Source organism: Microtus ochrogaster, chromosome 1 (assembly GCF_000317375.1).
Source record: "Microtus ochrogaster isolate Prairie Vole_2 chromosome 1, MicOch1.0, whole genome shotgun sequence".
Taxonomy (NCBI): domain Eukaryota; kingdom Metazoa; phylum Chordata; class Mammalia; order Rodentia; family Cricetidae; genus Microtus; species Microtus ochrogaster.
Window position 1 is genome coordinate 105,009,957 of NC_022009.1, and position 12,144 is coordinate 105,022,100.

Sequence of the window (12,144 nt, forward strand, 5' to 3'; positions counted from 1 at the left end):
CCCGGCAGATTCTCCCAATCCTTCCTCCCGGCAGATTCTCCCAATCCTTCCACCCGGCATATTCTCCCAATCCTTCCACCAGGCAGATTCTCCCAATCCTTCCACCCGGCAGATTCTCCCAATCCTTCCACTCTTAAACCTTTCTCTCTCTAGGATCCTCTTTCCACTTTCCTAACGTGTTCTACCGCCTCCTTCCTTCCTTTAAACATGGTATCTGGTCATGCCAAGGACATAGCAAAATGTTTACTCAATGAAAAGGAGGAGCCATTTACCTTCCAATTAGTCTTGCTTTGAGATTTGTCTAATGTCATTACCAACTTCACAGGTGAAAATATTCACATGGTAGCTGGTGCCTGAAGCCCTAGGCATCCAGCTGAAAAGAGAAAAATTCGTTTAAGCCTATTTTTAAAAAGTCTCTTCGTTAGTGCAAATAGAATCTAAGACCGTTTAGAAGAAGCCGTGAGTTAGCCAACTGTTTCCAAACCTAAGATGTTTTAGGAACTTGGATATTCAGTAATAAGCTGCCTACAGGAAAGGGTTTTCTACCGTGTACTGCACGTGCTGATTGGTTGGAATGAGACCCTGAATTTATGGTTCCAATTATTAAGAAAATGTAGGACCTTCTGTCTGAAATATTGAAGGAAAAGGTGGATTGAATTCAGGTCTGCAGACTTGGTGGCAAAAGCCTTTACCTGCTGAGCCATCTTGCTGGTCCTGCTTTGTCATTCTAGTAAGGGACAGATAGCCTCATGTCCAGCATTGTCCCCTCTTATCAAGTCTTGACAGAGTAGGAGCTCTGGAGAGTGTTCACAGAATGCACTTTGGACCCTTGGTTCCCTGTAAAATCATTCAAGAGCGTCTCACTATCCTTTGAGTATAAATCGAACTCCTTACCATGAGTCTCGTACCCTGTGTGAGTCTGGTGCCCTGAGGGAAGTGAGAAAAGCAGTGTAGGCTGTGGACTGCACAGTTTAGATCTCAGCCTTTGGTTTTCAAATTGCTCATTGTCTATGACTCAGTTCCCTCATCTGTAAAATGGGGGTGGGGGAATAATACTGCTTATGTCACAAAGTCAGTGAGATGTTTTATCTTAAAGGTTCAATGAGATGATATATCTTAAAGGTTCATATGCATTGACTGGAGTATAAACCGTAAGGCTACGATAAGCTAAGCTACCTACAGCATCCACACTTGCTGAGCAGACGTTTCTTATGTGGGTTTGCTCAGAGAGTGCCTACTGGTATGTGTGCCCCCCTCCAAGCTCCATCCCTGGCACCCCCAAACACCAAAAACAAACCAGAGTCCCTATTGTAAAAAGACTGATTTTGTGTTTGCTTCCTTTGGTCGACCCCATCCCTTCCCCTCCCCCTTCCACATCAGTCTGTGTAGCCTTTAAGTATGACTTCGTTGTAAAGCAGAGTCAAATTGGGCAATTTGAAAGTTAATTTAATCAAAGATGCCCTCCAGCCAACCACCAGGGGCAGCATCTCCTCCCTGGGTGAGTGGGGATTCTGCATCTACTACATCGCTGAAATCTTGGTCTGTTTCCTAGCCCTTCCCATAGAGACCACTGTCTGGGGAGTCTAGTCCCGTAAACACTAACAGTGGAACTCACTGGATAAAGACAGCCCGGTGGCATACAAGCAAATTAAAACAGTCACAGTTTGCTGTTGTGCTATGCAAAAACAACATCAATAAACAATCCCTTTCCCCTTTTAAAAAGGCTCTTAAGAGCAGTCTTCAATACATTTCTAAAGAAAAACTACCAATCGATCGGCTATGTGGCATTTTAAAGATCTTTGGAACAGAAGACAAAAGGAACCAAGGAGCTTTCCCCTCCCCTCGCCCCTTAGGGTCTTATGAGAACTCAGTGTATAGAAGAAAAGAAAAAAAAAAGTCACAAACAAACAGACTTTTGTATTTCCTTATCACCTGGAACTTGCCGGGCTTTGGACGAGTTACTGTCATTTTCATTCTTGTATGAGTCACTGAGTTGCCTGCCCCCAGAGGCGCTTCCTCATGATTCAGTGCAAAGGACTGAGCCGGCTGGGCTTCCGGAGTGAGGAGTGAGTGTGTGTCTGGTGGGGGTTGCGGTGGCAACGCGTTGGCATGAGGCTTAATTGACACCTTTGATGTAGCCTAAGACAGAACCCGCACCTCCCACTGCCGCGGGGAAGACGTCAGCCTTACGCAGGAAAAGACATCTGCTGATGAATCCTGCATCTCATTCAGCCTGCTCCTGAGCAGCCTTAGCTGTCCCTAGCTAGTTCAACTGCTTCCCTCGTCTGCGGGTGCGGGGCTTGGTCTGAGAGGAGGCTTGGGCTCGGGCTGTTGTCAGGACAAACACTAAGACTGTGTCCATGTTAGAACTCATAGAAGGTAAGTGGAATGCCCCGCCGGCTCTCCCCCAGGGCACCCTCGAGGATGGATGTTTCTCCTGCCTGAGTATTCCTGTCTCCCTGTCTGCAGGGTTGCCAAATCACGAGTGGCAGCCTCTGATGTCTTTAAAGATCATGTCTTGGGTGGAGGGAAGGAGGGGTTGCATGTGTTCTCAGAGGTGGTGTTGGTTAGAAAAAAAGATTTGCCTGTTTCTGAAGCTTCATCTAGGTTTACTGACAGTGTTCTCTACGACTTAAGTGTTGAGTAAAATTCCCAAGTTTGGGACCTGTTGGCAGCTTTTTATCAGTTCAGTAGCAACAAAGACAAACTTTGTGCATCTGTGGACAATTATTTTGTCCTGTTTGGGGCAGACCCATCAGAATCTGGTTGGGCGAGGGGGATAGACAGGACGTAAATGAGTATAGGAATGTGAAAAGTCTCTGGGAATCCCACCTGGGGGTTGTTTCAACATTTTCTCCCACTGGGCAACTAAACTAAAGACACACACCAAAAATGCCTCAAAGCCTTGAACACATTCATGAATATCTGTCTTGGTTCAAATAAAGCCATCACTGGAAAATTATGCAAAGTACATCTTTTTAAATTATGTAACCTGCTACTGTGTTAAACCCAAGATTAACAGAACAGTGAGTGTCTGAGGATGGCTATTCCCTAAGGCTTTGCTTCACGAGTCGGATGATAGGTCTAATTTTTAGCCGATGTCCCTTCTCTGTTTATTTCCTGATGAACTGTCATGAAAAGTTCTTTAATGTGCTCTTTTTCTCTGTGTGTGATTCCTTCTCTTTCCAGTCAATGGAACCCCTGGTAGTCAGCTCTCCACTCCACGCTCGGGCAAGTCACCAAGTCCATCCCCCACCAGCCCAGGAAGCCTGCGAAAGCAGAGGGTAAGGGCATGAGCAAGTCACCTATTTAAGAGCTGTCTTGGTTTCAGTGCGGAGTGGTATGGATGCCAGCAGAAAGTGCTGCTTCTCTGGAGGGAAGGGGGTAAGGGGTAGGTAACCCGTGTGCCACTCGCCATTGCTGTGACTCAGGTAGAACCCAGGTCTCTCGGTTTCCACAAATTTGTCCACTTTTAATTCTGAGTAACATGGACCCTTGCTGCTTCTGTTTTAAATGCCCTCTTGTTTGTTCATAATGCATTACTTTATTATGAATGCCAGTGTCCTTAGTTGTAATTAGTGTCACTAGATACTGCCATTAATCACGAGCCCCTTGAAGGACAGGCACAGTCAAAGGAGGCAGCATCCTAGTGGGAAATTGCGCAGAGGCAAGCAGGGTGGTCCAGAGAAGCTGGAGGAGCCATGAAGCAGGGCGTGGGAACGTAGGATGCCAGTTTTGTGAATGGACCCACACCAAGCACATCTTCTTGTGTTTATTTTTAGCCTCTCGTGTAATAGCAGAGAAATCAACTGAGCTCAGAGACAAGAGTGTAAAAGTAACTGGATAGGGTGTTAGCTTCTCCGGGTTAAGCAAGGGGGTGACCGTTAGTTCTTCATCTGGAATGAAAAGACTCAAATTCTCTTCACTCCCTATGCTGCTCATCCATTCCAGTCATACTAGGGCCAGAAGATAAGAACTGGGAAAGGGAAAAGGGGAAGGGCAACTGGAAAATGTAGATGTGCCCCTCAGGGTCTTGCTTTCAGGAAAGAGGTAGGAGAATATGGATCCTTAGGTAGCTTGCATGATGGCACCCACTGAAATGGTTAAATAAACAGAAATCTCAGAAACCATTAAACATCAGAGTTTTAAAATTTAATTTATCTTATTATGCATTTAAATGAAACTTCTAAATTTGATAAATTTAAGCTCATCAAATATGGAAGTCCCTCTCTTTCAAGTTTTCTACACAAGTTGGATCTTTAGGCTGCCAAAATCCATTAGCCATTTTTAAGTGGGGGGCCAAAAAGAAATCAGCTAGTCTGCAGTCATTTGAACCTCTTGTCCCAAATTTCTTTCTCTGCTGGTTCTCCTGGTGTTGAGTCAAGCTTGTACAGTCTGCTAAAGCCTGTGGTTTATATCTGCTTCTCTAGTCAATGGTGGGATCGTTAGAGAAATCTGTCTTCCATCCTGAGTGATTTCAGGAACCACTGATGCTGGTGCAGAATTGGCTACATGCATTCACTGTCTTAAGAGATTGTCTTTAGGTGAGGGAAGAGCCAGTGTGGCCATTCTGTGCTCACAAATGCCAGCTCGCAAGGTTCCACCCTGTAGACACAGCCGGAGATCTAGCAAAGAGCATGTCTCAGGAGAGTCCCCTCTCTCCAAGTGTATGTGTGCTTCAGAGAACACACCTAGCAGAGGAACCAAAATAGCTTTAGATCCATTGAACTCAGCCTCAGAATTTACTGATCTATCTCAGGTTTAGTTGTTGAGACTAAATTCAGAACGATTGGGAATACTTGCCAGCTTCTCTCTCTAGGTGTTTGACCCCTCCATCTTGGGAGTAAAATGTTTCACTCGGTTGTCCTTTACTAGGAAAATGAGGTCAGAATTTGCATCTTTTTCTTCTTAGCTTCAGTGGGATTTTTTTTTTTCATTCAACTGAGGCAGAAAAAATTCATCCAGCTTTGTAGACATTGACTTACATAATTAACACTTTATTGTGGCGCATAAATAATTAGCAGGTGTGGCTCTCTGACACATTTTTTTTCATCTTGCCATCTAAACCACCGGGTTGGCGCTATCACCAAGGAAGCCAAGAATCTCTCATTTACTTTTAGGAGGACAGAGAGTTTATCACCATCTGAAAACATTTATTAAACACATGTTGTAAGCAGGATACCAAACGCATTCAAAGATGGTTTAGTTTCTAGGCTTTTGAGTTTAGCTGCATGTATTCCAAGATGGCTCTGTTTCCAAGCCTTTGAATTTATGGACGCCCTCCATCTATGTACCATGGAGACATCTCCAGCTGCTTTGGTGAGAGGCACTTTCATCTTTTTGTGTCGACAACTGCATCGAATAACCCCTCCCTGTCAAAATGGGACCAGAATATCCCTTCAAACTGTTCCTGTTTCAAATTTGGTTATTACTCTTTTCAAATGGTCGGCTATTCTTCTGTGCAGGAAATGCTGAAATAAGTGAAAGATGGCCTGAACTAAAAGAAGACACTGCAAAGAATAAATTAATTCCTTTTATTGCAAATTAGAAAACAGTAGTCACTTCTATTTTTTCTTTCTGTGTTGCCTAGTAACATACCCAAAAAATAAGTTGGTAAAGCCAACCAGACCCACACACATACACACACATGCACACATACACACACACTTACACACATATACACACATACACACACATACACATACTCTAAATACAGGATCAGAGCTAATTTTTTAAAAGAATATGATATTTTTTTTAAAAGTTAAAAAAATCTGTATTTTACTTGCATTAACTATGATTTAGGCTGTTTTCCTTCCCTTAAGATCATGTTTCTAAATGACTTCTTTTTGACATTTTAGAATAGTCATACGAGAGACACGTCAGCATGTCACAGCTCTTTCTTCATAAACACACTGGAGACAGTGGACCCAGCGCCCTTCCTATATACACAAAGCACAGTTAGTTAAGTCGCCACCTAGAAGTGTCTGCCTGGCCTCAGAAGTCAACTTCTGAGGCTCTTTTCCCATCCACGAATGTTTTTTGGACCCTTTTCTTAAGACATCAAGAAAAAAAGTTTGTTAAATGTGTTATGTTGTGTAGGTTGAATGAAGCTCCCCGTTACACCCCCACATCGCTGACTCTTGTGGATTAACTGATCCAGCAGAGGATATAGGAGTAGGTGGCCCCAAACTGGAGAAAAGCCAACTGTAGACGCTCTTGGTAGAACTATGCCAGTTGCTTGGCTACTAACACTGAGATAGAGTAGCAGACAGAGGCAGGAAGAGGCTGGGAAGAGATGGAGAAGGAATTAGGAGCTAGATGGGATGGGGATGTGGATAATGGAGATTTCTTCCCGTCACCCAAATATAAAACTGTGAAAGGACCAAGTGTGTTGGTTTTACACCGTGTATGTGCAACTACACACTGGAGTTACATCCCAGAATATCCTGAGTGCCAGCTGCTCATCTCATAAGTTATTTGGTGAGGTAAACATATTCTTCTACCCAGAAGAAAAAGTCCATAGAAGAATTGCCTAGGCACAGAATAGCATAGTTGATCTTGGCTGGCAGCAAGGGCCATATAACTCCACCTGGACATGATGGAAGGCAGGAAGGAGCCCCTGATAGCGCAGGGAGCATTTGTCGTGCCAATGAAATGAAATCATCACTCTGCCTGTGTTATCCTCTCTTAACCAAAGCTGATGAGTTGAGTAGTTCTAATGATGTTAGAAGCCAAGGGCCCATCCCTTTCCAAGTTGCTCCTCGGGGAGCGACAGCGAGCCCGAGAAAGATGAGTAAACAAACCTGTCCTGCCCTTCATCTTACAGGACCTGTACCGCCCCCTCTCATCGGATGATTTGGACTCAGTAGGAGACTCAGTGTAAAAGGCACAATGGAGCGATATGTATGGTTTGTGATGGGATCAAGATTCCCCATTTTCTAAGCAAGCATCTAACAGCAAAATACACAAATGAGTTTTGCATAAATAAGACCTACAGAAACAAGCATGCAGATATTTTCTACCCATGGTCTTCTTATTTGGAAGAATTTTTTAAAGTATCTCCTCCATTTGATATAACTGAGGAGAGTTTGAATACAATATTTGCTCCATCACTTTTTACGAGTAAGGTCTGGTTCCAGGAAAATTTCATATATGAATCTAATATTGAGTACAAGAACCACCCTAACAGTCCAATATTGCAGAGTCCCCCTTTCTATAAATGAGCTTTCTTTTTAATCATCGTAGACATATAGATACGATTTTTCTGCACTTAATTTAAAACAAATTTAAGTAACAGTAGCAGGCATGTTTTTTTTTTCTAAAAGGTACACCCTTTTTTAAAAAAATCATATGGTTGTTTAGTTATTTTATTGTAAAATACTGCAAAACCTCTTCATGATTTTTCTGAATGAATGTGTCTGACGGAGCTCTTGCAGGAGACATCTCACAACTGACGTTAGGCAGAAAGAATCTTTTCTGCTTTTCCTGTCACGTAGATTTTATTTTCCAACATTATCTTTTATAAAAAATAGTTTCAGCTACACGGAAAAAATGAAGACCTTGGCCTTATTATTAATTATACAATGATTCCCTACAACACCAGCAGTATATTTATATTTTTTTCAGCTGTGTGAAGTTTTTGACCTAAAAACAAAAATTGACATGCTCTTTTTTTTTCAAAAAAAAACAAAAACAAAAACAAAAAACAAAACTCAGTTTGAGAATTGAAATTCTTCTAAATGGGGCTTATGTACATTGGGCTTGCAGAGATCCAAGACTCCATTCTGATCATTCCTGGATCTTGTTTGGGAAATCTTTATATGCAAAACTCCTTTTGTGTCAACCAAGTGCGTCTATGATTATAACCCACTGTTAAATGTTAACCTACTAATTCCTCTCTAGCTCTCTAGTTTCAAGAGTGAAAGTCAGCTTTGCTTCCACGTAAAGCAATTATTTTTAAATCTGGATGTTAGAAATCAGTGCATATGGTGTATTGTATTTAGACCATACCCCATGACCGTTTCTTTTTACTAGCTCAAACACTAACAATTTAGGACTTAACGAAGCATGGATTTTATATTCTCCAGGCTTGACATATCTCAGTAGGGTGACAGATTTAAAATGTATGGTGCCACTTGGAGCCTTTTACTTGAAATTTCTTTCAAATTTTTCTTGAAAACAATTTGAAAATGCCTGATTCAAGATGGAGAGGAATTCCCTTGCCATACATTTTCAAATGTTATTGATTTATTTCCCTCAGTAGACTGTTCAACTAGCAAATTTCCCCATCTGGTTTATAGTTACCTCTGTTACCATCTCACTTGACAAGTGAATAAAATATTCCGACTGGAGAAGAAAACTAAAGCATCCAGGCAACCTACCAGCATTTGAAAATTTAGCCGAGTCAGAATTAGTGTCTCCTTATCCTGTCTGTTAGAGGAGGACACTTCTCCGGCGTGCTATTTGAGAACTGCACACTGATCCCTCCATCTTGAAAGGACAGAAAACAATCATACCTGCTCCAGACTTCAGATTTTAAAACTGTTTCCAATAGACACGAACAGAGACTCCTGCTGAGATCAAAGGGCTGCCTTGTCTTAGCTGAGACACTAAACATCTGGGAGGATGCCCGCGCTGTCTGCTACAGTGTTATGTCTTTGTAAAATGCATTGCTTAATAGAGTTGAACCCATAAAAGATTAGTATGTCTTTGACTAGCCTGTCAAAAATGCAAAGAAAGCAGTGGGTCAGATGGTCCAGAACAAAACTACAAAGTCTCGTAATTTCAGCTCCCCTGAGCTGCCAGGCTTAGGGACAACTACCGCCTAGAGAGGCCCAGTACATGCTATTTGTTCTGTGTAAGTAGGAAGGATTGCCAATTGCTGTAAAGCCCATGGCTTGGTTTAGACACAGCATAAAGAGAGTGGACCTGGACTAATTGCCAGGAGGTATTATGGCCAACTTTCCGTTCAGGCAGTTCCAGAGAGATGCTATTCCGCAGCACTTCATCTTTGAACATATGACTTTTATTAACTGATCGTTCAAGGGCCATATATCTCATTTACTTTTTGAAACTAAAGTCCCTCCGAGATTGAGATAGCATACTCTGAGATCTTTTTCTCTGCAGGAGATAATTCTAGTCTACTAAAGCAGAATTTTTAAATAGCCAAGCAGAGAACCAGTTCATTGGTGGAACCCAATGGGTAATTTACAGTCACTTAAGATGTGGCTATTTTTTTAAAATTCTTTTTACATAATTAGTCGCTGACTTTAAGAATGCCCTTCTGAGCAGGGGAGGGCGCCATCCAACAAAAGACTCACAGCTTTCTCCTGCTGATGAACCTCTAAATGCAGACGATGCTGTGTTGACCTTTCTGGGCTTTTGCATTTGTGTTTATGGTTTTTATTTAGACAAAGCTAGAGAGAAAGATGTTGCAAAGAGTTCCCTGCTTTCAGCATTTTAGAAGCTAAAAACCTAGTGGTGCACAGAGCGTGGTGCTCAGAGTGAACCTGAAAGCCAAGTGGAATAGTCATTGTCTTGAGTCCGCACTCCAGCAGCAGGTCTGTACTGTCACAGGTTTCTAACTGGACGTTTGAGGCCCACCCATCTGTACACACGCCTGCATGCGCACAGGAGGTCACCTTAACACTTCAGAAACCAATTCCCTGGTTCTACAGACATCTGAGTAGCTCTGGCCGGCACCCTGCCTGTGAGCCCTGTGCTAAACAGCCAGGGGGCTTTGCTCTCATGTGCTTTGCTTTTGTTTCCATTTAAAAATGCGGAAGTCTAAAAGCCTCATTTAAAAAAAAAATATGAATGGAACTATATAAAAGTAATCCTAGAAGATAACCCCATATATTTTAACTGTTGAACTCTGCCGAGCTGTTTCTATGGTGGCCATGTATCTATACAGGTGTGTAGGTGTTTGTGCATTTGCAGGACTCGGTGTATAGGTGGATGTGCCTACGTAAACATCTGTGTATGTATATAGAACGTGAAGAGTAAAGGTGATATCTGTGGTGTGGCCTTATAAGTTACTGTCTCTTGTAGAATTCTATGTAAAGCTTTATGTCGTAAATTTGGGGACATGCATATTAGTTGGCACAAATTTAAGCACGATATCAGTTTGCTAAGTTAGCATGATGAAACAGCTCCGGATATTCACCTGTACTGATTTATCCCAGATTAACTGAAATCCAGACAAACAAAAAATTGAAATCCAAGCAAATCCAATCTTACATTGATTGTTAAATGTGCCTGCTCACTGGTTAAATGCAAATTCTTGATGTCCAGTGAGTAAATTGATTGAAAGCAATGATATTTTCCTGCTGTGTGTATATTGCTGGCAACAGTGACTATCAATCCGCGCTCACTAAATAAAATGATTTCTAGACTTGTGGGTAGTTGAGCGTTAGGCTGAAACAAAAATAGGAAAACGTCAAAGTAGATTTGACCTTTAGTTACAAAGCCAGATAACATGTAAGGCCCATCCTGTGTGTTCTTTCCATGCTTATAAACTGTTAAAACTATTTTGCGGATACTTGCCATGTGTGTATGTGTGTCTACATGAGTGTACACACACTTGAGGATGTTTATTGACTGACGCTTGCTTTCTGTGTACGTTTATTTGCTCATCCGTGCCCATTCGCATTAGCCTTGCCAGCGCCTCGAATTGTGCGTATTAGTGTCAGCAGTGTTGGGTTGAGCGAACCCACAGAGGAATACTATGGAAATCAGAAATATGTTCGATTCATTATAAGAATTGCCTGGTGTAGCGTATGAGCTGTGAGCTGAAGAATACTTGTAATGTTGTACCTGTAACGCATGTAGGGAAAACTGGAAAATCTGAGGCCCTCACTATAATGTTAAGGGTGCATGACATATGGTGTCTTTAAAAATGTATTTTATTGTAATAAAAGGTTATGGATAAATTCTGAGGTAGTGTAAGTGAAGCATGAGACACTAGGTGTTTGTATTATATATGGCCACGCAATGGTTTTGAAGCCAGGATAGTAGATATTCGAAGGTTATTAGGCAGAGAATATGGAAGTTAATTTTACTGTGATGTGTGTTTGAGGCATTTTTACTCATTGCCAAGCAAGGAACTTAGTTTCCATTTTACTTCTGAGGACTTTTTAAAACACTATGAATGTCATAAAGTTGGATTTTTTTTTATAAAGGTTGCATACCATCGCAGTTGGGGTTGCTTGGATGTATAGTCTCTTTAGAAAGCATTTTGTATTAAAATGTCTTAAGAGCGGGATATTGGAAAGCACACCACTCCAGGCAACCTGCAGAGCTTGTGGAGATGGGGACTAATGGAAAGCTCCAGCGGACTGCCCAGTCTGGAACGTTCCCGGGCCCTCTTAAAATGCTGTACCTTGTGTTTCTCAATGCAACCGTGTTACCCTTTTCTGAACTTAACTCTGTGACATTTAGCGGCTTAGCTAAACCATGTAATAAACAGGAAAAACTGCCGATGTTGTTCAGTGAGTTTTTTTTTTTTTTGTTGATGGCTTGAACTGAAATAACCGTGTGGGGCAAGGGTTGCCTTCGTCGCCCTGGACACAGCCTCCTTGTACCGAGTAATAATAGCAGGTGATGCCAGACAGGTTACAGAATAGCACACATGAAGTATGAAATCCTGTCAGGCAAACAGAGTAAGATTATCTGACAGGAAATGCTCTTTCCATGGGCTGCATTGCAATTAGCAGTGCACATTCCTCTCAGGATTGCCTTCAAGGTGAATTTATCAGACAAAACGGCAACTTGCTTGGAGGGGAAATGAAAAATTCATATTAGCTTTCTCCTGGGATTAATGACCTTTTTCCTGAGGTCGTAGAATTTTCAGTGGGAAGATGTATATGAGTATGTTTGTATACAGGCTACTTGTTGTTTTTTTTTAAATGTTGGATAAATATATTCAATAAGTTACAATTAAATAGTGATTTCAAAAGCATTTGATACCTCAACTTTATGTTAGGAAAAGTAATGTATTTAATTCGTAGTACAGTATAAAGAATAGAAAATTGTGCTCATCAAGTTAGGAGAAATATTTTTCATTAAAATTAGAAAAGATCAGGACTGAAGAAAATGGCTCTGTGGTTAAGAACATTAGCTGCTCTTCCAGCGGTCCTGAGTTCA

General features: G+C 41.7%; 1 protein-coding gene across 11 annotated transcripts in view; it reads left to right on the forward strand.

Annotated features, from left to right (window-relative positions):
• Dclk1 (doublecortin like kinase 1) overlaps nt 1-12,144 on the forward strand; it is a 278,154-nt gene that overhangs the window by 198,217 nt on the left and 67,793 nt on the right. For 5 of the 11 annotated variants that reach the window (XM_026778638.1, XM_013348343.2, XM_005343991.2 and 2 more), the window contains exon 6: nt 3,190-3,284. In XM_026778638.1, the coding sequence (XP_026634439.1) occupies nt 3,190-3,284 (95 nt within the window). Of the gene's footprint in view, nt 1-2,041; nt 2,380-3,189; nt 3,285-6,826; nt 11,478-12,144 lie in introns of those variants that run through there. The other 6 variants (XM_026778680.1, XM_005343994.3, XM_005343996.3 and 3 more) reach the window with 4 other exon arrangements.